Source organism: Mycetomoellerius zeteki, unplaced genomic scaffold (assembly GCF_001594055.1).
Source record: "Mycetomoellerius zeteki isolate Tzet28-1 unplaced genomic scaffold, Tzet1.0 scaffold182, whole genome shotgun sequence".
Taxonomy (NCBI): domain Eukaryota; kingdom Metazoa; phylum Arthropoda; class Insecta; order Hymenoptera; family Formicidae; genus Mycetomoellerius; species Mycetomoellerius zeteki.
In genome coordinates this window covers 943,163-968,057 of record NW_017256778.1, presented here as the reverse complement: position 1 = coordinate 968,057, position 24,895 = coordinate 943,163, and the positions used below count along the sequence as shown (strand labels likewise).

The 24,895-nt window shown below is 35.8% G+C and overlaps 1 protein-coding gene across 1 annotated transcript in view; it reads right to left on the bottom strand.

Moving 5' to 3' along the window:
* Positions 1-1,572: 1,572 nt before the first annotated feature.
* LOC108721734 (zinc finger protein 628) overlaps positions 1,573-24,895 on the bottom strand; it is a 27,956-nt gene continuing 4,633 nt past the window's right edge. The window contains exons 2-6 of the mRNA XM_018446429.1: positions 21,905-22,210; positions 21,351-21,569; positions 20,012-20,232; positions 15,048-15,198; positions 1,573-2,149 (exon numbers count right to left, since the gene is read on the bottom strand). Of these exons, the coding sequence (XP_018301931.1) occupies positions 1,836-2,149; positions 15,048-15,198; positions 20,012-20,232; positions 21,351-21,569; positions 21,905-22,210 (1,211 nt within the window). The 3' untranslated portion in view covers positions 1,573-1,835. The remainder of the gene's footprint in view (positions 2,150-15,047; positions 15,199-20,011; positions 20,233-21,350; positions 21,570-21,904; positions 22,211-24,895) is intronic.

The following is a 24,895-nucleotide window of genomic DNA, read 5'->3' as shown; positions in this document are numbered from 1 at the left end:
TTATACCTTTGAAGAAGAGATATCACGGTGTGATGATTTCAACAGAAAATATTTACAATTCCATTTCTCACCTGAGCGTAAGCGAGATCGGCTCGCGAAGAGACGGCGAACGATCCTTGAATTACAGCGCCTCGAATCTGTATCGTGCAATCACGCGTGCAATCGCGGCTGTGTGTATTAATCATTTTTTAGATAAAGCCGACTTATGTCACTTTCATGATATGCCGGTTTCGTTCGAGATACACATATCCTACTTCGATGACTCACATTACACTTTCGCGGATATCCCAGACATTCCGAGCATTCCGAAACGTCGACACCATCAATACATCACTAGAGCTGCGACCATTGGAGTATAACTTGCAATTAAATCAGGCCGATAAAATGAAAAGAGTGATTCGATGCGAAAGTACACATCGTGTTTAATGTAATTTATATTCGCGTTCCAACGAAGCGAAATTTATACGATATACAACGGTGCTGTTTTGACGTCGAGATGTATCACGTATTGCTCAAGAAGCTGTATTAGCATGCATACATATACACGCCATAGAGAGAATAAGTATAATCACTGATATGACGAAAGGCGAAGCACTACATCTCGAAACGATTCTCTTTGATACACGTGCATCACTACACGTCAGTCATTTATTTGTAAAATTAATTGAAAATGCACACGTGTCTTCACGTTGAAGCAATGGCTAATGCGGACATGAACCGTTTTCGATACTCGGTATTGATATATTATAACATCAATGTGCCAAACTAGATAGTCACGCAAATTAAAGATAAAAGAGTTATTTTTAATCTGTGAACATATCTCAGACTTTTTTTTCCGATCTTATATACAATTTTGATGAGACTGCAGGATTGCCACAGAAAATGAATTTTAAAATTCCCTGATTTTTCCAGGTTTTCCAGATAAAAATGGGAAATTTCCATGAGCAATATAAAATATGTAAAAATTTTAACAGAATCAAGGATTTAGAATCAAGGATTGTGAGAAAGTTGGCTAATATTATTAAAAACGCAAAAGAAGCTTAGTAGCATAATAAAATTTTGGGGGCAAATTCAAGTCAACAAAAAATAAAGTAGTATTGAAAAAAGAATGCAGTTATGACGAAAAAGAGCGATCAAATAAAATTACCGAATAAAATATAAATTTTAATTATTTTTAAAAAATCGTTTAAAGTGCACAAATTTTGAACATATTTGACTATAAATGTCAGATATAATTAAAAAATTATAAAAATTATTTGTAATAGGAGAGAGCAGTTTAAGGGAATTGTGAGCAAAGTTCAAAATTCCAGTCTCTTTTATATTTTCCCGGTTTTCCATGACCAATTATAATTTCTCTGACTTTTCCCGATTTTCTAGGTCTGTGGCAACCCTGTGAGAGACAACAAATTATCTTCGTTTATATAGAACGTAGAGCACTGAGATCTTTTCTTCTACTTTAATTCGAGAAGTTATATCTTTCCGAGATTTGATCTTACCTTACTGTATTCAACCTCGCACAGTAATTAAACTATCTCATGTAAAAGACGCCGAATTCCTGCGGGTGTCGCTGTCTCAAAAATACATTTTGATACATTCAGACATACACATATACGCGCAAATGATATGTTTGTTACTCCGTCCAACCGACTCCGGAGTTATAATTATCTACGAAATCTCGCTTCCGGCAGCCGATCTCGCAGTACTCGCGGTACTCGCAATATTGCCCGCCCCCAACCGGTCATGGTAGTGTGATCCAACGATACATACCGCTCGGTTACCCGGTTCGAGGGCCTGGTGCGCGTTCACGGACGAAGTGTCTGTCAAATGAACGAGTCTCAGCTACTACCGGGGACGGATATCACGTGGTAACCCGCGGAGGATGTTGAATGCGGTGATAACGGCGAATGCCGATTGCCATTTGGCTGTTGATGCTGCTGTGGTGGTATCTGCAGAGAGCGATAATCGAGCGCCGGCGCCGCCGGATGTTGACCTTCCCGATGCCTACGTAGATCGACCTTCCTCTGGAACGCCTTGTCACAAAGCCCACACTGAAACGGCTTGTAGCCGGTGTGCTTACGCATGTGCGTGATCAGGTTGCTGCTCTGGGAGAATGCTTTGCCACACACGACGCACTTGTGTGGTTTCTCACCTGTAAAATACAATTCAAAACAGTTTATGGATCAGTATACGTTGTTGTAGTTTCGTTCGACTGCAATTACGATAAGATTTTTTTAAAATCTAACGTATAATGTGGCGTAAGTCAAAGGTATATTTTTAAACTGCAGATCTAAGGTACCAATTATTATATAATAGCAGATTTTACGTCGACTTTTTGAAACAAAATTTGGCACTCTTCCAAATATCATTTTAGCAAGTATATAATTTTGTTAATTAAGGTATGGCCTGGATATATCCGATGAACTACTCACTATTTGTAGGTAATTACACACTGAATTCAATATATAGCACTAGTATGTCATACAGGTTCTTTATGTGACTTGCTTGTATCAGTTAATTGTTCAATGCAATTAACTCTGTTATCAGTGACGCCAAATGCAAAATGTTGTGATCGCGATCGAATATTTCTTATATAAGTTGCTTTCTATAACTACCAAGTAATGGTTATTAATTCCGCAGATCATATATTTAAAATGTAGTTCCCTCTATTCTAACAATTGGTTTCCAATTTTGGATTCAGCAAAAAATTAAAAAAAAAGCGCAAAGTTTATGTAAGCCATATTATAATAAATACGGTTATCTTAATTAATGTGTTGAAAAAACATTAATTCACACTTCATGCATATTATTATTAATATATATAAAAACATGTCAAAAGTTTTTCTGAATCCTGCAACGTAATTGTCATCTGTCTAATTACAAAATCATAAGAAATATTATGTTTCTAATTGAAAATCAACCAATTAAATATTAGCATTAATAAACTTGTGAATACGGTAGACATGATAAAGTTTGATCGACGACGATTAGCTACATTGTGAGACGCAAGGCGTGAGTTATAAATGTACGCGTTGCAAATTCGATTATCGTGCGAGAAAGAGAACCGGTGAGCGATCTGGAATAATGAACCAAGGTTAACCAAACGCAACTGAATCAACTAATAAATCGTGGCGTCAGCCGGCACTTGCATATCTGACAGCGATGACTAAAACCTTTGCTCGGTACTACCAGAGACAACCGATTGTCCAAAGACAACGTTAGCTTAGTTCGTTCAGGTACAAAGTGCAATTAAGAACAATTATATTACATGTAAAATAAGCACTCGAAGTGTGTCGTCACGTCCGCGACATTGATATGATGACAGTTGACAAATAATCGATACGCTTGAAGCCGCGTGCGAGAAAAATTAGTAGAGAAATTGAAGGAGGCGTCGATAATCGTCAGACGTAATAAGTGAAAGAAGGATAATCGTATTTGTTATACATCATGTATACAGAATATTTGAAAAAATTACAGGAATATAGTATTCATCAGAAGAAGTGAAAAAAATGTCTAATTAGAATCAAGAAATTAATCTATACGATTTTTTTCACAAATCGACTTTTTCAATTATTTTACATATAAGACGAAAGCTTATAAAAAAGCGTATATTTAGATTTCTTATATCAGAAATACTTTACCTTGATAATATTCTGATACAAATCGGTTTATGTAAAAATAAACGTACAATTTTGTGAAATGCAAATCGCCTGTGCTAACAGATTGAAAATTGCTTCTATCCTTGATAAGGTTAATTATTCGATCAGATAACTAAATATTTTTTTCGCTTAGTAAATATGCATCAGAAATTTTTTACTTTTTTTAACTCCCTGTATGCTCTCAAAATTTTTCAATTTTTATAAATTAAGCACAGAGAGAAACCGCGTATTTTTTCTTTCACGCAAATTTTCAGCAATAAAATATCATAATAATAAAACTAACTCATGAAACTATGAATTTCATCATAATTCTCCAGTAAATGCGGTTTCATCGAAAACAGAAAGTGTCACGACCGACATCATTTATTAGCGTCAGTCGCATAATCTCGCACGCATCTTGCAATTGCTCTCGTGATATCGTTACACGAAAGAAAAAAATCAACAGCTTCTGCGTTAATCGCTCTCGCGAATCTTGACGCTCAAGTACGATCGTCCCGCACGCAGATCGCAGCCTCGTGGTAGATAGTAATAATAAAGAAGAAAAAAAAAGAGAGTACTTGTAAACTCTTGTCACGGCCTTCTAAAAGTCCACTGTCGCTCGTCTAACGACGATCGACCGGCGGTGATAATACCGAGCAAACACCTGTACCCGCGGAGACGACGATCCCCTTCTCTTTCGCTCGAAATTCCGAGCAAACAATTTTATGATTGTAAAGCGATGATAAAAACGAACGGACGCCTCCGAATGTTGTAACACGACGGAAAGCGTCGTCGTTAAGATTCTATCGAAAAGAAATTAATTCCGCGAGTGGACGTTGCGCAAGCGGTATTTCGCTCTCTCTTTCTTTCTCTCTTTCAAACAAACGTGCACAAACAGTGGAGAAAATTCACGAGTGTCCTAAAGGAAAAAAAACGACTCTGCGAAAAAAGTAGAGACTGTATGTCATCGCGCGAAGCGCGGCGAGTAATCGCAAGGTATTTAATGTTTGCATCAGAAGATAAAATCGGTGACGAAAACGTTTCAATTTACATTTACTCGATCTTACATTTTTTAATTTGCAATATCACGGCGAAATATAGATGTTAGAAAAAGTATTCATAAATTAATTGTATTCTAAACCGCTCAATATGCGAAAGAATTCTTTCAAAATTGATTTCTCATATCACACGTGCGCTCGGAATAAAGAAACTTTCTTTTCTTCTGACTCATCTCATTGAGCGGATGTTCTTTTCTTTAAATTAAATTTATTGACATTTCATTTCGATATATTATTGTTGGAATTATAACGCCCGCAACATGAGCGCGTACAATAGCGTAGTGCATGACAATGTCGCTTTGTCGCAAAGCAGACACTCCGTTTCTTACCATCCTTCACGACTACATAAAGGAAAATACAATTATCATAATTGTACCACCTACGATTCAATTTTATATCATATTGAACGCACAGAAAAACGCTATCATATGCTGTTAATATCTCAAAACAATTTATGAGCTTAGAGCAAATACATCGATTTCACTTCGTATATTTTGCAATATACTTATCTCTCGTATATTTGTATTAACAATGAATAGAAGGATTGTAAAACAAAAAATTTGATAAAAATGAATAATTTAAATTAATAATAATGAATAATTTAAATTTAAATTAATTTAATTAGTTAAACTAACATCAGAAGAAACAATATTATGATAATTAAAGTGTAATATGATGTATTCAATTCATAACATGAATTATATGTTTCAACGTGTATCTCTTGTGCTGTGAAGACTGACACTCGTGAATAATAAAAAAAATTTTAGATAATGGCTGCGTCGCAAAACATAGACGACGATTTTCAATTACTTTATTTTAAAATAATTTTCAACAATTTCTATATAATTAAAATAAAACTTATATAATTAAATTAATTTATTATATAAAATAATATTAATTATTTTAAAATAAAATAACTGAAGCAATATGTACAGGATTGACAAGAAACTTCGTGCGAATGCGCCGCTAAAATCAATACTATGAAAATTACGCGTCGATAACGCAATGTACCTGCAACTTTGTTTGGTAATTTTATTTACAACACATAATGTTTGTTGAATGTATCGCACTGATACATACCGCATATTTATTATCAGGCTCGTTATACAACTAATGGGATGGTAAAAATTGCGCATACAAACTTGCAAATACCACGTACTTAATTACAGTATTCACTTTGAGCAAGCAAATGCGACCGATTGTTATATTCCGCATACACGCGCGGATTGTTATTTTCCACGACTATTTTACGCCTCGTTTTCAACGGCATGTGTACAACATTATTGACACTATAAACATCTTTCTGCCGTTTTTTATCTCGCGACGAAAACTATTTCTTCGTGTTAAATAACGAGTGGGATAAAGTATTGCAAGAAATACAATTATACTTTCAGGAATGATATATGTTATATTACGGAAGTAAAAAAGCGCGAACGCGAATGTCGCTTCTATGCACAAAGTTTTATCGGAAAATTTACGAGGAATTCGCGTTCAGGGCTTTCATAATCTCGTGGCGGCCTTGGAGGCACGACGGTGAACACTTTGCGGAATTAGAGCTCAAATTATCAGGAACAAAACTCAACAGGAAAACGCCATTAGAAACAATACACGAAGTTTTCTATGTTTAAAACATAAAACAATCGTATTTGCGAGCTAATATTTACACTGTTAGAAATGTGACCACGAGCTTCCTTTACATGTAAAATGAAGCTCGTGATTATGAACGAAATTAAAAGTAATGAATGATTTAACTGAAAATTAAGTTACAGTAGTTACTTAAATGTAATGAACGTGTACATTAAATTTCATAAATTTTCATGAAAAATATATTAAATTTCATGTACATGTACACAAATACACTTTTCAATTATAAATATATTAAATTTAATGTAATGGCATGAAATTAAGTTTAAATTGTGTAAATTAAAAGTATATTAAATTTCATGAAATTTTTAGCAGTATAATTAGCTTGAGAAGAAGGGAGGCGGCAGGAGGAGAGATATAACGTTCGTATCGAAGCGGCGATTAAATCACATTTGCTACGTCTATTTGCCTTTCAAGCTAACATAACGAGGCAAGGAGGGAATGTGACAGCGCGATGTTTGCCCTAGACTTTTTAATTTCTCCGGGACGAGGGTGGTATCGCCGTCATCTCACGGACACACGAAGAAACGGGAAGGTACGATTCGCGGGTTGCCCGACAATATTTATCGAGAGTGTCAGCGACCCATACAACGTGCGTATACACTTCGTCCTACGTACTGTGTCTATCGATCCATCTCGACTCTCATTACCAGCCCCTTACCGGCCGACTTAAATATTTACCGGCTGAAACGTTTGCTTCGCGGCCGATTATAATGATAGGAGCGAATAGCGCGCTTCTCCCTCCCCTCTCTCTCTCTCTCACTCTCTCTCTTTCTCTTTGTATGTGCGGGACGCGGAGCGAGTCCTCTTAATTATGCAGGTCCGTCTCTTTTAACGAACGTGATGTAATGGCGGCGATATTGACTACGATGACGGAGAGAAAGAGAGAAAGGGAAGGGAGAGAAAGCATCGATTTTGTGCGGATTTTTCGCGTTAGGAAAAGGAAGCTCGTTAAAAGATTTTCAACGTCATGCGATGGCCCAGCAGTTTTAGGAAAAGTATCAAATCTCTGCAACGTCCGAATTTAAATTATAGAGAACCAATATTTTTTTGAGAAAGTAACTTCCCAGCAAACACCACCTAACAACATACTCAGCAAACATTTTGTACGCAAGATAATATAAAATTGGCAATAAATTCCAGCGGAATAATATGTCAAAATTAGAGCCTACTGTGTCCGCAATAGGATTTCCAATGTAAATCATATTTGAAGAACATATTTTGAAGTCAAATTGAAATCAACAGAATAAATTTGGTAATAGCAATGTGATGACAGGTTGATGCCAAATGCAGGTCAAATCTGTTATCTAATGCGCCGACAAAATGATGCCAAATATATTTTGACGAACAGATAATGTTGCATTCTTTCGTGAAAAACGTTGACACTTTTGTAATTGCTTAAGATCTGCTGTCAATTTGTTATCAACGCGTTGAACAGACCTGTTCGCTTTTCACCGCTTCCCTGTCATATACTTTGCCGACAAGGTTGTCGCATATTTGGTAGGAATGTGCTAACAGTACCGGCAATAACAAAGTATGTTTTTTATTTGCTGCCATAATCTGTTGTCAACCTTGTCAGTTGCAGAAAAGGTTATAGAGGTAATTGTTAGTCATAATTTCTCACTCAACAATATAACTGTACTCTTTAAATTTTTAATCTTTGGAGTGGAATCTCACTTTGAAGAGTGATCCGGTCTTGAAAAAGAGTAGCTCAATTTTCCATCTTTAAGAGTAAGATTTCATTCTTCAGAGTGAAATTTATTCTAAAAGTTAGAGAGTAATATGACACACATGTGTGAAATTATAACAATTGTATTACTGTTAGTTGGTGTTTACTGAGTCTTTATATCTTCAACACTTATTATTATTTAGACATACGGTGATCAACGTCGTTGCGCAATGCAACAAATGTATAATAAAATAATATAAGTGATGACAACAAATTGCGTTTCATCATGGAAACGCACCGAACGCCCCTTTCTTTGTTTTCCCGCCCCGTTTGGGGTTCAATGACGCACTGGGAAATCATAGCATTTGCCGGCACAATTTGCGGACAACGTAACATCTAACATTTCGCTTGATACCCGCGCATTCGCCTCGATTACTCTTTCAGAGCGCTCGTGACGGTTGTTTCAGCGAATGACGAGGTAGATATGCCGTACGATCAGCGCGCATTATCCGCGGATGCTTGCATATAGGCGAAAGTTCACAGTCGCGGAAACGTGCAGCCGGCGGGCGATCGTCGAGTAGCCGACCGTATTTTTTCCCGCCAATTGCTGCCTGGCATGCGGAAAAAAGTTGTCCTCCATCGGCGTCGATCGCCGGAAGCGATCATCACCCCGACTTACTCCCCCATAAGCGCTCTCTTCTTTTCTTTCCCCTTTCGACCGGCGGCGGCAACGGGGTGAACGGGGTATCCTATCGATCCGCTCGGAAAAGTCCAGTAGATAGATCAAAATTGCTGAGTAAGAGTGTGCCTCAATGACAATAAAAGTACGCGCGAGAGACAGCGGAAATTTTTTCATCAATGACCGTCATCGCGACCCCGATTATCGCGTCGAGAATGGCGGGGGTGCATCCCCGCGCGATGAATAATTTTACCGCGATACAACACGAAAGGTGCATTACGCAAATATTTTATCGTATCGCGAACACGGACGCTCGTCTCGAAGTGAATCATTGGTGACGACGATCCCTTCGATCGCGTTGAACTCACCAATCAACCGTGGCACGATGATACTTGATATTAATCGATATAGCTACTTTTCATCACATAAATAATCAAAGAATATGTATGTACATAAATAATCGTTGTTATCTGAACTTCTTTTGCAGCTACAAAAATACATTCGGAGAATATCAAATCATTGTAAATAACAGATGATACTCGCAGAAACAGAACATAATTACCGATCCATAGTTCTGTAAGCTAGGCATCAATGTCATTTCCTAGAATCAAGCGCTCGAGTGTTTCCAACATTTCTTTTCTATCCAATTTCAAGGAAAAGACTAACAGGAAAGGCTAGAACTTTCATTCAAATAGTAGTGTTACGGTAAATGATAATTTTAAAGAGAGAGAAAATAAAGATTTCGAACAAGCCGCTGCAGTTTAAAATCGTTGGTATTAAAAAGACTTCAACTAACAATAAGTTTTAAATTTTCGATGCAATGGAAAACTATACGTTTGACACAATTCGTGTTTTCCTCGCAAGGTATATGCTGCGTTTGAGACGCGAAGGAATCATGATACGCAATCGTTAATTATGCAAGAAATCAAATTGCAGTGGCGACATCGCTACTCTAACAAAGACGCCACCGCCATACATCATACGACGATAATGACAATGAGAAGCCTGGCACGTATCCCACGTCTGAGAATTGTTTACTTTCGTCGCGGAAAAACTTCCCCGAAATATTTCAGAATCTTTACTTTCCTTGAACGAAAAATATTACTGATGTAGATACGTTAGAAAAGATAGTTGAAACGTTATACTTTGTAAAATTGAAACCGTATAGCGCATTTTTCCTAAGAACTTTTATCGCGTGAAATTTCGCGTTAAAATGCCTCTAAATCTTTATTTCTTAGAAAGATCCCATTATGACACGTATCAGATGGAGCGTAGCTCTTGGCAAAATGATTGAAGCTATAGAACGCTTTCTTTAAAAAAAGTCTTTAATGCTGGATATAATATTCTTTTGTGAGAAAGAGCGACAAAAATTTTCAATTTTGCAATTATCCGCATTATTTTTCTTACGTTTGCTTTCAAATTTTTCACCGTTGTTTTCACATAAAAATTTTTGCGCCGATCGATTTTACTTCGCTGATGATGTCACCCTGCACGAACTGTCACTAGCATTAGTATTATTGTTATGGATAGTATCAAATGTTTTTCAACTGAGTCACTTTAAGATACAAGTTTTTGCCATAAATTTCAACCACAAATTGCATATATAATAAACTTTAATAAGTTCATTATCACCCACAATTACATTTCAAGGAGTTCGATGACGTAGAAGCTTGCACAAGCTTTTCTGGAAATTGCTGCAAACATCGGTGATTCGTATATCGAAGGTATTTAAACGATAACAATACATTTAAACACATTTACTTCCCACATATTCTACGTTATCTTCCTTCATTACCTATAATGCGAAAACATTTGTGTGTCGCTGATTACTTGCACTTTCATTTTAAGATATTGACTAGCTTTAAAATATACATAACGACGTAAAAAACTGTGAGCAAGTGAAAAATATCATTGCCGTTATAAAATAATTTTTTTTTAATCATTAAAGTCACAAATAAGAAATTTTATTAAATTCTAAAACGATATATATGCAAAATTCATATGGATTCAAGAAAACAAATTTAAACAATATACTGCGTTTTAGAAGCTTGTCGTTAATTCATTCGACTAAATTTAAATTATTTATATACTCTGGATTTTGTTCTATATAAAAAAAGTTTGTTTAATTGGGTGATGACTAATTTAATTAATCAAATTCTTTTACGTCCCTCTTTGAAGATATAATTAAGACATAAATCCGGAGTATTCCGATATCGCGGTGCTGCGTTACGAGAGAGAATAAAATTGGTAGCGGAAAGTCGCTTCGAGAAGGGTCGATTAAATTCGCATTACGTTCATCCCTCGTAGGAGAAACGTAGAGAAAGTACAAAGTGGCTAGAGCGAGTTCCTCGAGCATTCGAGGGTGCTATTGCTCCCTTTCTCGGTAGTCCCTAACCCACGACGACGAGCGGCTTGTTCTCTTAGCCGCTAATTAGCACGGGACACGCACGCCCCACGACGACCCGTGTCGGGCACGTGGCGTGCCGGAAACTCGCTTTGCGCGACAAACAGACCGTTTCCCATCGTGCATGCGCTCCTTCCGGCCGTTTCCACGAGAAAACGTGGCCGAGGCAGCTGATTAAATCGCCATTAAAATATGTCCTTATCGCTCCCGATCGACGCTTCCTTTCATGTCCTGCTTTCGCCACGGGACGATCGCTTAAGAAAAACGATCGGCTCCGTAATTTACACCGAAGGTGGGGATTGGATCAGATCACGCGTTATTCGATACATGCGGGGATTCAATTTATGGCTTAATGTGTGAGCCAAAATGTTTTCGATTAATTGCTTTTTCATCGAAATAATTATCTTACTGGGACATCCATATTTATATTTATGACAACAACAAACATGGTATACTTGAACATTTCATATAAAAAAGATTAATAATTTTACTTTTAGTTTTTATGTATATCTTTTTATAAGAATAAGAAATCTTTCAAGGAATTTTTTTAAATTATCACTTTATGAACTAAAATACTCTGTCATACACGCGATTTGAAATATTAAAATGTTAAGATTTCTTACTTTCTCTCTCTCTCCTTTAGTAATTCTAGTAACGCTAGAACGGCAAATATAACACAAAACGCACATAAAGCAGAATACGCTGCATTTTTATGAATATTTTAAAGGGCTAGGTAATCATTTTAACAACAAATCCACGTATCTCTATAAAAAAGTCATCGTTAGGATGCGGCGAGTAGTTATTTTCTTCTCTCGAGAAATTACCGATAATAGGCCGCAGTGAGTTGTGGAAAAATCATGCTGCGATTGTGTGGTCATTCGTTAGGTACACTCGGTGGTGCGAGGATATATACGATCATTTTTGATGTACGATGCAAATACGTTTCCCGTCTGCAGATTATCTCTCTATACGTAGCAACAAATCGCCTCTTGAAAGCTACCTTCAATATCGCGAATGATTCATCAAATATTAATCTTGGATCATTTTGTAAATTTACGTCGCGTTCGAGGAATAAATTTCAAATTTCATTTCATGATACATTCTCTTTTTACTTTATTCCATATCACGAAACCATAATATGACTTATACATATTTAACATTCTTACATTCTCTACTAACATTTTTTTAAATTTATTTTGAAACAAAATATATATTATTATTGAATTATGATAATTAATTGATTAATTTTTATAAATAGAATTAAAAATATATATATAGAAAAAATATTTAGAATTTTTACTTTATAAATTAAGAGAACTGTTCTCAAAATATACTATAATTTTGCGATAATCATCATCGCTTCCAACACATTTTTCCATATATGCAACAGATTAATTTTTACTTCGGGCGAAAGAAAAAAAAATAACTGTCTGAAAGAGAATGTGCGTGACGAGACGCGATTTCCATATGAAAGAGCCTGATGATCTGCCGATATATTTATTGCGGGTAATGTGCGTGTTCGCGTTTGGGTCTTCCACGACACACAAACCTCGAATGAATCAAATCCGGAACTAATCTGATTGTATGCCAATCCATTTTTTTTCTGGCTTTTATTGTAAAAGAGGGTAATTATCCTATCCACTACTATCGAATGAAACGGCGAAGAGCGGGTTTGATGACAGCCATTTTGCGTATAAGCTAGATTTTAACAAGTGATTTACCTTTTATCATTTGTCGTAGTAGCGTTCCTATATCGCAAATTAAATGGCAATGCTGAAGTTTAACGACGCGCGACGCGCTGATAGTTTCACTTCGCGAGGTATAAATATTAGAAAAAGATATCAATTCAACTTCGGAATAAGTATCATCTTTTTTTTTTTATTACAAAGAACATTTCTGAAAAGATCTTTGAAGATTCCATTTAAGATCTCTCGTTGGATATGAAAGGAACATGTCGAAAGATAGATTTATACATCGTCCCTCCTTTATTTCCCCTTTCTATCTAAAGTACGCGATGCCGCGATATCGATTCCTGGTATCGCGTATATGCCTTCTACGTGATTCTTTCATATGCGAAAAGGGTCAGTCGCGTAGAGACGTGGGTGCGACATTCGTGGAGACACCCTATTGAGGATGCGTCGCTGGTCGCACACATTTTAAACGCGTGTGCGTTGTTATAAAGGTGTGGTCGCAAGTCCGTTGTCCCTCCGTTTTTCGTCGCGCTTGATCGAACAGATGCGCGTTGCAATCTCATTTACGCGATAACGCACATCAAGCAAATGCGACTTTTTGCAAGTGTCTACAAATAGCATACGAGATGTATTACGCCTAATGGATCGAGTAGTATTAATAATGTTTTAAAATCTTAATTAATTTACAGCGCGCGAAAAAATTATTTCACAAGCGTTTTAATTTGTTGAGACATTTTTATGATGTTTTTGTATATCAATAACTGCTTTATAATATACGTATTATTGATTTATAAAAAATAATTACATTTCACAAATATATTAACAGATTCAATCCATCAAAGTTTAGTCGACTCGACACTATATATTCCATGGAATCACTTTTTCAATTACCTTTTTAGCGCTATTTTTTTTATTAATCTATCTTAAAATGTCGCTTTCAAGAGACTAACACAAAGTCCTCATGGAGATTAATAATTTCACTTAAATACGCTTAGTATATAAAATCGGGATATCTACATTTTCAGCAAACCTCATTTGTTATTCACAAAAACTAAAGAATAGAGGTACTTTCGGTTTTTTTTTCGTTCTATGACCTGCGCGACTTATGTCCGAACATATTTCGCTGATCACAGGACAATGTTCTGAATAATGTACAAAATGGTCTACTACGGTGGCAACAAGGCAGCCTTCATAAATAATTCGAAAACCACCCGCCGAGGACGCCGATCGCGCGTCTTTTGTTCCAAGTAATGCGCAGAATATTATGCATCTTTTTAGATTCATAATAAAGTATGAAAGAGTAATGATATTACATTCTATAACTCAAGACAAAAATGACATCATGATTTCAAGCATTGAGCACATCTAATAACATACAATTGCAGTAATATCAAAATTATTATACATTTTGTTTTCAAGTATTTGCTTAAGAGATTAATATGTTAGCGAAGAGTATCTACGGTAAAATATATAATATGTTAGATATCAATTAATTATATTTCAGTGATTTAGTAGTAAAGAGAAAAAGCGATCGCGGTGTCCTGCTATTGAAACTATTTTTAACTGTTCGCTTTGCGTCTTCCGTTTGGATGTAGAGACTAAAGGCAGAAGCTCGTTACCAGCAATTGTAGTTATCGATCGGCGGTATGCAAGAGCAACATTTGGTCGAAGACCGCGGAGAAAGAAGTTTAAGGGAGAACACGCGACAAGCTGTAATTCCGAGGACAAAACTTGGACTTATACGAGTATAGTCGCAACGTAAAAATTAGATGTACAAAGTAGAGGCTTGTTACTGACGATCGCAATTATCGATGCTCACGCAATACCCTCGTATGCCGAAACTTTGTCATATGGTCCCCAGCTTTGTCCGGTTAACGTATTATAATCTCTCTTTATAGAAGTATGAAGCTGACGAGACAAAGAGATCAATGCAGTACATTTCTGAGACTCTATATATTATCAAGCGATGTAGGACATTAGTGAAAGCTATATACATACAATTTTCATAAATTCATTTGTGCAAAAAGCGAGACAAAAATGTATTCTCATAAATAAAATTTTTCAAGTATCGATATATAAGTAAATTTTTAATCGAGGGGTTAACCACTAGTTGAAATATTGTTTCACAGATTATATGATTTCATATGATTTCATATGGTTACCCCCTCGTTTTTAATTTGTTGCGTAATTAATTTATTGAGAATTATTTACGCAATTTCGTTAATACGTTAAAAATCATATGGTAGATTGGATTATTGAGAACTCACCAGTATGGATGTAGGTGTGCTTCTTCATATCCGACTTCTGATGAAACCTCTTGCCACAATATTGACAGGGATAAGGCCTCGTGTCGGAGTGGATTAGCAGGTGAGTACTAAGCGTGCTTGATCGTTTGAAAGCCTTACCGCACTGCTTACACTATTGTAACAAACAAAACAATTGATTTACCTTAGAGCTATGTCTATTTAGTAACGCTATTTATTATCCATAATACGAATACTGTACATATAATACATTCTTTGGAATTTGATTATTTTTTATTATGCTTCTAATTAAACGAAATAAAAAGAATTTATTTTTTAATCCTATAATAATGATTACAAAAATAATAATTAATATTATTTTGATATTTATTTATACCAGAAAGTTGAAAATATAATCTTACTGATTTCAAATCTAATAATGCAAAATCACTTCCATCTTGCCGTTAATAGCAATTTCCTTTTTCTGATAAATCGCCATCGTCCAACTGTTAAACCGTTAAGTAGCTAATTTATCAATTTCTCCTGGACAGTTCTCGTGTTTCCGCACGCGATATTGATTGCATCCCTCTCAAGAATATTCTTTTTGTGATTCTATAACGCTTCCTAACTTCATTGAAATCTGTATTTCGTAATATAATATATATAGTATATATTATATTACATATCAATGTTCATTCAGAATTTATTAGTGAGATTTTGTATGATACTTCGCGATTATGTATGATAACTCCTTGAATTTAATAAAACTTATCTATTTATTTATTGAATATATCTAAAGATGTCTGCATTGTACCATAATAATTGTTAATAAATTAACTCGACGGAGCTTCTTATTTCCTTAAATTCTCATTCCTAAAACTTATATCTCTTCAAATAGACAAATACTCATGCCAATTATTATCTTCATAAACGTATTGTAGATATGCACTTTCATGGTGCGACTTGCTAACGCTATAAAGTCTCTTGATTTTCAACCGCAGACGAATAAGAAAGGGAATAAGGCAAACAACGAGGGAGATGGAAGACGCACCGCTCCTAGGCGCCGGGACGCCAGGCACACCTGTGTTCACGAAGCGTCGCGCGCGTACTTCTTTCCTTTTCTCTCTTTCTCTCTCACTCTTCTAGTTCATTGTCACACGGGTGCCAGTCGTCACAATGCCCCGACGGTGCGGTTCGATGCGTGTCCAGGCTGACAATTTATACGGGGTATGAATATGCCAACCGCGGAATATTATTGCGCGCACGCATGATTCACGTCGCGCCGCGATCAATATATTATATAGGGAAGAGCGACCTGTCTTTACGCGACATTCGACTTTTTTCCAATGATATCGCCACGAATCTTAATCCTCATCGTTCAACAGGATCCGAAGGTAGGACCGGCAAAAATCGATAGTTGAATGATTGCCTGGCTGAAATTGCGATCGTTACTACAATATTATGCTTACTCTCCTAAGAGATTATCACAATGTTTGAAATGCATATTTAAAAATTATTGAAAATCTATTATATTTGGAAGATGTATGCAAAGAAGAAGGATCATCTTCAACGCTAAATATTGCTCAAGATTAGCTCGGAATAAAACTACTTTATATGTGAAACTTTTAATATGTGAATGTATATCACTGTATATTTATATACAATTAAAATAAAATTTATATTTATGTTATACATTCAAGATTTTAAACGTTAACGACGTCATCTGTTTTTTTATTTTTCATGATGAGAAAGCTGCTATTCCGGTCAACGGTTCGTATAAAACGTTAAAGGATAAAGAAGAATAGAACAATATATTCACAACCCTAGCACTTAACTGTAATTAAAGCAAGATGGTCACGTCGGTATACCGATCATAACAATAGACTCTCACGCACAACAATTGTCACCCTTAATTGCTCCTGTTGTCCACCTGGCAAGATGGGAGCTCTCGGAGCAGTCAACGATGGGACACCGTCATCCCGTTTACGGATACGAAGAAAAGGAAAGGAAAACGGTGCCATATAGTGAGAGGGTTTTCATTAATAAGCACCGCCGGAACGCCTGTGTCGAGAGATCGCGAAGGAAACGACGGATTGTGGGAAGTAAGGTGGATGAGGCGAGGCAGTCTCGCTATTGTCACCGCACGAAAGCGTCTGCTTCCGGTATGGTTCGGAAACAAAGCCAAGACAGAGAGAGAGAAAGAGACAGTCGGAGCCTGCCAGCTACGTCCTTGCTCTCCAACCACCTTCCAGTTTCTGCACTCCTTGCGATTCGCGGATCCTCGAAATCGCGTAATTACCGTTAATCTCTTGCAACGCTCTTTGTGCCCAGCCCGGAACATCTGTCGCTCGTCGACGAAGGCGCGAATTAAATAAAAAAGACTGCGGCTTTCCCACGAATGTTTTACTTAAATATCGTCGTGGATCATCAATCTTAAGTACATAATATACTTATATTAAAAAATTTAGATTTTTATGATTTATTTTATAATACATTTCCATATATTTTTATTAAAGCACAAAGATTTAAAAAATACTACTATTTATTAAAATAACTTATGATCCAGATAGTAAACCGTCACCAAATTTGTTGTATTATTTTTAAACGTGATTTTGAATAATCTGTAATTTTTTCATAATTTTGTTATCGTTTTAAAAATATGTATAAAACATCCTTAATGTTTAATTTCACCTTAAAACCGCATATTTACCTGCGTGTGTGTATATATATATATATACACACACACACAACAAACACATGTACGTATAGACGTGCACCCGTACGATCACGCGTGTGTGCGGCCCACATATCCTAATATGTCGAGTTACGGTTACGTGTCATGGACATAAAACCACGGCGCGGCGAGGCAAGTTTCTCTACTTCCATTCAATCACAGGTAATTGAAGCGGCGAGGTCTTTTGTCGAGGTCCGTGTACTCGTCAAAAACGTTTGACCCGTTTCCTCGCCCCAACGCACTTAAGGGTATTTGCGCGCCCCGAAGAAATTCATATCGCGTGACTCCGAAGTCTGATTTTTTTTCTTTCTCCGAAAGGAATGGAGATCGACCGGTTTTACGCGCGGTATGTAGGCACGCGTAAAAGCCTGGTCGCCTCTGTGCGTATCGAGAGGAAATGTTGCGATAAAGTCAAGGATGGACCGACACGTATTCGACAACTCGTCCGTCCGGATTGTGCTTCGTTATGTTAATTAGACCATGCCTATGTTGTAACAGCTGTGTGATGGTTCTGATGATGATGTCTAATTTAAACGTAGGCATTTTACGACTTTTCATTTAAAGCAACTGGAAAGTAGTATAGAATGATTACGACCTCTTTTATAACGATCCGTTAAAATTTATTTAGTTTCTTCTGTCGCCTAATGAAATATATATCTTTTATATTTGCTTTGAAAAATATTACCGTAATAGCATCGGTTAAATCAATTATTGAATGAAACGCAACTACTAATTACTGAATTAGTTGTAAAAATTAAAATTTTTGCTATTGTTAAAAATTGTAAATAACTTGGGAAATATAAGTAAGTTGCGTAAATATGCCTTTTTACATTTACTTAAATTAACTGTTTCTTTGTGATAAAAATCTTTGTGTATGAAGAGAAAAAATATCGATTTTCAAAGAAATCAATGTGACCTGACTATCAAGGTGGCGAGAAGCACTTTCTTGTAGCTCGTAAAAAAAATGGACTTCATCAAGCAGTTCCACATATCGATCATCGGCGACCTTTTTGAAAAGCTATCTGTGCGTTCTGAGAAACTTATAAACTATTAATCCAACCGAGAATAATATTTCGTTTATAGAAAGATCTTATTTACGAAGCATTGTGATTGAAAGTACGATGATTAAGAAAAATAGCCAATTTCATTTTAAATATTTCTATTAATTTTTTACTTAATTCTGAATTTCGTTATATTTTTTTAGGTACTTATGACCGACGATAATTTTTTAATTTTAAAAATTAATTATTAAAAAAAATTTACTACAGTTTCTCATTCAATTTTATATTGAATTCATAATATTCTTTCAGTATTGTACGTATTATGTATATAAGAAAAAAGTTGCCTACACTTTAGATAATTACTAGCAATCAAACAATTTATTATTACCAAGACAGAAATAGAATTAATCCAAACAATCAACGAATAGCCTATTCTCCTGTCGAGGAAATTATTAATATTAATGGGTTGATTATAGTTGTCAGTTAAAACGACAGTGTGGTTAGATTCTCGGAAATAGATAAGTCGCATCAAAGCTCTAAAACGGAGGGAAGGAACGGGAAAGAACAGAGGGGAAAGTAGCTAAGATGGGACCAATTACCGCCGGCGATACAATGTTTAGGGGTTGCCGCGATCGAACGTTCGGTCGATACAAACCGCGTATAGAAATCGAAACTTCTTTACGAGTTCGAGACGCGATTGCCAATAAAAGCTCGAGTTAATTTGTCAACTTCATAAAATTGGCACTATATGAGACACGCATGCAACGGTACGCGGTCCACTTTCCGAAGAGTCAAATATCGTGGAAATCACACGTCGAGATTTTCGGGACTGATATTAGTTATCTTCCTCGAAAGCCATCTTCATCATTGCGATAACAGATTTGCAATAATTCGCTCATGCGATCTACGTAGAGGACTAGCATCGTAAAAATCTTTTTTTACAACAGTAATATCGGTTTTGGCATCGCTGGCGATTTTTAAATCAAGAAACTCTGATATCATTTTTTTTATTTCTTTGACTATAAAATAACACGAAATAAATCCTTCCAACGCGAGCGCGACATCTTTTTAAAGAAGAATTACGTCATGTTGTTACACATCATTATTAAAATTCACGATTAAGCTGTTTTGAGTGTTACTTCGTTAAAATAACGAGTCATTTGGTTACGGAGCAAACAACTTTAGTCGGTATTTGATGAAGTGAGATAAAGTGCGCGAATAAGACTAAAGAGGTATAATACGGGAACACTTACTTGAAAAGTCCTTTCCGTCGAGGAGGGCGGTGTAAGTGGTGAATGATGGATTTGCCGCGTAATTATAGGGGTCGAGGACGGACTCCTGGAGGACGGTGCTCTCGTTTCCCTGGCCTCCCTCTCGCACACCGAACCCGGCGACCAGATTTCACTTTTCCTGCTGCCGATACTCGACGAGACGTCGCTCGGCTTCGTGCTGAGGTTCAACGGCGCTTCCTCTTCTGAAACGAAAAATCGTCGATCTATTTCGTTATTCAAGCATTTGCCAAATCACTGCTTGTCTCTCATTTAAAAAATTTCAATATAATATTTAATTAAATTGTATATAAATACGTCATGATAATATCAAATATAATACGTTATTTGTTTGATATGTGAAACGAATAAATCTTTTGCTCATGTAAAATAATACAAAATTCTTCAAATTGTATAAATACATATAAAATATGTAAAGACTAATTCACAAACATATTTAAAAATAAAAAATCAGTATATATATTAAGCGTTTTTGTAGAAATATTTCATCATAAATTAAGCGTCATAAATTAACTTATAACATAGAGAGCACAAAGAAACAAGAAACCTCATACTATCGCTATGTTACGATATCGAAAAAAAGTGGTAATTTATGATGGATCATGTAACATCATCATTAAAGGCGAGGAAATTTTATAGTTTTTGCACACCATACATACATATATACGCAGAGAGCAATTAATTGATCGTAATTAATATCCGTGCAGCAAAGTCGAGCGGTAGCAATAAATGATGTCTCGTATGACAACGTTGGGCGATCGATAGCACCCACTTACAGATAATTGCTCATTAACCGGCCTACTTTTTTAAAAGAACTCATTTTAAATATTCTAACGAAAGTCATTCTGGAAAGCTAGGTAAAGATAACTTTACTAGACTTACTCTTGTAAATCATGATTATTATCGAATGAAAATATTCAATTAATTCATTAAAATGTTCATGTTTTGTCTCTACATTTATTAAACTTGCATACACATATTAATCCAATTAATATTGAATAAATGATGCTTATAAACGTACAAACATGCCCAATTCAGCCACATTTTTCACAATACATAAAATAGTCAAAGAAATCGTAATGTTATAAACTAAATTATGCAAATTATTACTAGGGTAATACTTGAAAGTAATTTAAAAAAATTTTAAATAATTTTAAAATAGTATTCTTCGATGAATTTTATATGATCTGCATTCTATGTAATGATGTCGCCTCCTGACAGAAATTTCTTCTCTATATATCTTTCAGTCACAACGTGTTAAACATTTGCAGATTTGTTTAAGAGAGATTCAATCAAATCTCACCGAATTTGGCCTTCTCCGGCGTGCATCTTCGGGGTGATCCGGGACGTGCCGGACTGAGAGGTTCCGAATGAATAGGCGAGCAATTCGTGACCGGCGTCGTCTGTTGGGATGGGATTCTCGTAGGCGGGAGCAAACTATGTGGCAACAGCAGGCCCATGTGACGCCACCAGGCACCCCCAGATGCCCCATAGCCGCCGTACATAAGACCGCAACGCATGTCTGACAATGAGACAACAAAGGTAACCGTGCTGAGTTCAAAGCGTGGAATTTGAAAGTGTGATAATTTTTAAGTAAACGAGAATTTACAAAATATTTCTAGAGATCATGCCGTAATATTTTAAGAGAGATATACTAGAGAAATATTTTTATATATATAAAATATAAATTGATACACATAAGAATACAAATTTTTATAGAATATTCTATATATAAAAATATTTTTATAAATAAATTTCGCGGCTCAATTGTAGATTGATAAATAAATATATAATCACAAGTCAGATAATATAAAAAAATTTGCTCTAATTCACACTATTCCCGCTCTCGCGACTTACCTCGCGCGGCAACGCTAGCGCTGAGTGGTAGACTTTGCAGTCTCAGATCGGGATTGTAATTCGAGACGAGGGTGAAGGCGCTGAAACGATCGGGGACGGGTTGACAAAGACCCGAAGATGCATTGGTGGATGCGATGTTCGAACTGCTTCCCGGTACACCTGGGCTCCAAGGCGAGGATGGCAGCGTGATTATGCTGGGACTGCCGGGTGGCGAGAGGGTAGCCGGGGGTGACAAGGCGCCCGCCGGAACTCCCACGGGATTGCAATGAAGTTCCGGTTTCATGTGCCAAGTTCGAGGTACCGCTTCTATCACGAGAGAGTAAATACTTGGCTTATTATTCGTACCCACACACGAACGCAAAATGGGCGTGCAACACATAATTTTCAAAATCGCACTGTATCATTCCATTAACAACAAACTTTTCCCAAAGTATGTACTTAAAATACAATAAACATATGTCTGTATGTATAGATAAAACTCCATATTAGATAAATTGATAATTCTTATCATTATGCATGTACTAAATTGCAAAATAATGTTTTGAAAGACCTAAAAATAATGGCATTTAATTTAAACATAAATGTTATTTAGTGCAATTGAAAAATTCATATGATAGCAAAAATAACATCTTATATAAAATTTTTTAATAATATTCTAAATAAACTTTATTCCATTTCTTTCGCTCATACATAACATTGCTTGGTAATTTTTGTAAATCTTCAGTCAGTAAATTTCAAGTTTATAAATATTAAATACTTGAGCTAAAACTACATAGATAAAAACAAAAATATTTAAAATAGAAGACATTAAAGTGAAATAGGTATTCTTTATCTAAAGAATCTTTTATCAGAGATTATATCTAACACATGATTTTAATTTTTAGATCGTTTCTAGAAAGATAGGCATTTTAGATAAATGTATAATAAGTATTATTTTGATATTTTTTAGTAGCTGTTTCTAACTATTTGTGTTATCTTCCTCCATCTGATTTTTAATTTTTCGTCGATTTTATGTCTTTGTATGGTTTAATATCGAAAGTGATCGTAAGATCTCTACGAAATAAAGAAACTATAGAAACTCACGTTAAGTGTGAGTTATACATATTTTGCGTAAAATCATGCGTAGAGGCTGCATTCCACAAACGCGTTCATTACATGCACGAAACATATACGTTAACAGAGAAATGAATAATACATAGAGCCTTGAAGCGGATTCTTTCGTGATGCATAAAATCTGAAATCCTTTCGATCGCATAAACGAAGAATGATTACAGTCTAAAATCACGGCTTGCTGGAACGTGTTGATCGAAAAAATTACAAAGCAAGAATGTCGCGCTGCGCAACATGCGTGTCTTCCAAATTTGTTTTGCAAACATATGGTAAAAAATTAATCATAAACGCAGATTATGCTGTGTTATTTGTATTATTTGTAAGAAAACATTTTATGCGCAGTTGTTAAAAATATTTATGAATTATTATGAACGTTGCGATATTAGCTCTTCACTCTCATGAAATAATATTAAGAATTAAATATTAAGAATCTTAAATAAGAAATTATCACAATTCTCTGCAGTTACATATTTTTTACATATAGTAGATACATGCAATTTAAGTATTGTTTGTTCTTGTCGATTAAAAAATTGATTTAAACAGTATGGAGTAGTTAAACGCGATACATGTTCCGCTTATCAGAATTCAGCAAATTTATAGCAGGAAGTATAACTAATCAGAAACTGAGTTGCGATACAAAACGTTAAGTTTTTCCAAATTATACACTCGTACTTTACAGCAATCTCATCCGTTCGATAATAAAGAATTGAAATGCCGGCGATTATAAACTCCATATTCATAACAGTCATCCAACCCCCGTTGGAAGAGCTATTTAAATCGTTGCTAGTTTCCATATCGTACAGCGGATCTTGCGCATCAATGAATACGGAATATTTATGCTCGCTGCGTTTAAACTAAACGCGAGCATGCATTTAATGCATTGTCGACAACGGTCAGCGTCGTATCACGTGTATCAGATTCACGACGTAATAAAAAAGAAAAGAGAAAAAAAGAAAAATTTGCGCGCGGAAAAGCGAAAAAGCGCGCGAGGAAGAAATCACAAACGCGCAGCCGGTTGTCACTCGGTGAAATGAATTATAAATCGTGCGTGCGCGAATCGCAATGAGTATCGGACGGACATATCAAGAGACGAGATCTTAATCGCGCGAGGTCGGACAGATGTGATTGCTCGACGCGATTCTGCACCGCGACGAGTCGCATGATAAAATGCTCCGACCATAAACTTGACAGGACAAGCTCTCAAAACGAGCACCGATTGCTGATCAATCTGTGATAATTAGTAATAATGAATTAAATACATTTGCGCGCAGGTTGCGTTCCATCACGCAACATGCCTTGTATTGATTTCTCGAGTTGTCGGAAAATTTTACAGATCGGTGCAGTCAAGGAGAAAACTTTAATTGGCATCAATGATTTTTGCGTATATTTTCTTAAAAAAAAATCTACGTAACATAATTATATAATTTTTATATGCACACAGCGATTCGAGATTCGACAATCTTGTAATATTTAAATTTTTAAAAATACGCTGTATGTTTTCTATACTTTTAGATAAATATATACACATTATGTATAATTTTATGATATACGAAATCTTGAAGAAATTAAAAAAAATGTGTTTTAGTTCATGTGAATTCATGCAAAATTATGTATTAGTAAAAAAGATATTTTTTAACGAGCTGTAAACAAACGAATAATTAACAAGAATACAATGCGAATGTATATAGTGTTGCGTTAGAGCAAGTGATTTATTTAAGACACACGAATGAGCGAATGGAAATAGAAATAACTATTTTGCGTGAAACGACGATGTGTCGGAAAGTCAGTGATAAACCACGAAGTAAATCACTGGCTCGAAGGTCCTACCGTATCGATAAGGATCACGTTTGGATATAAAGTACGACTAATGATCACTACTCG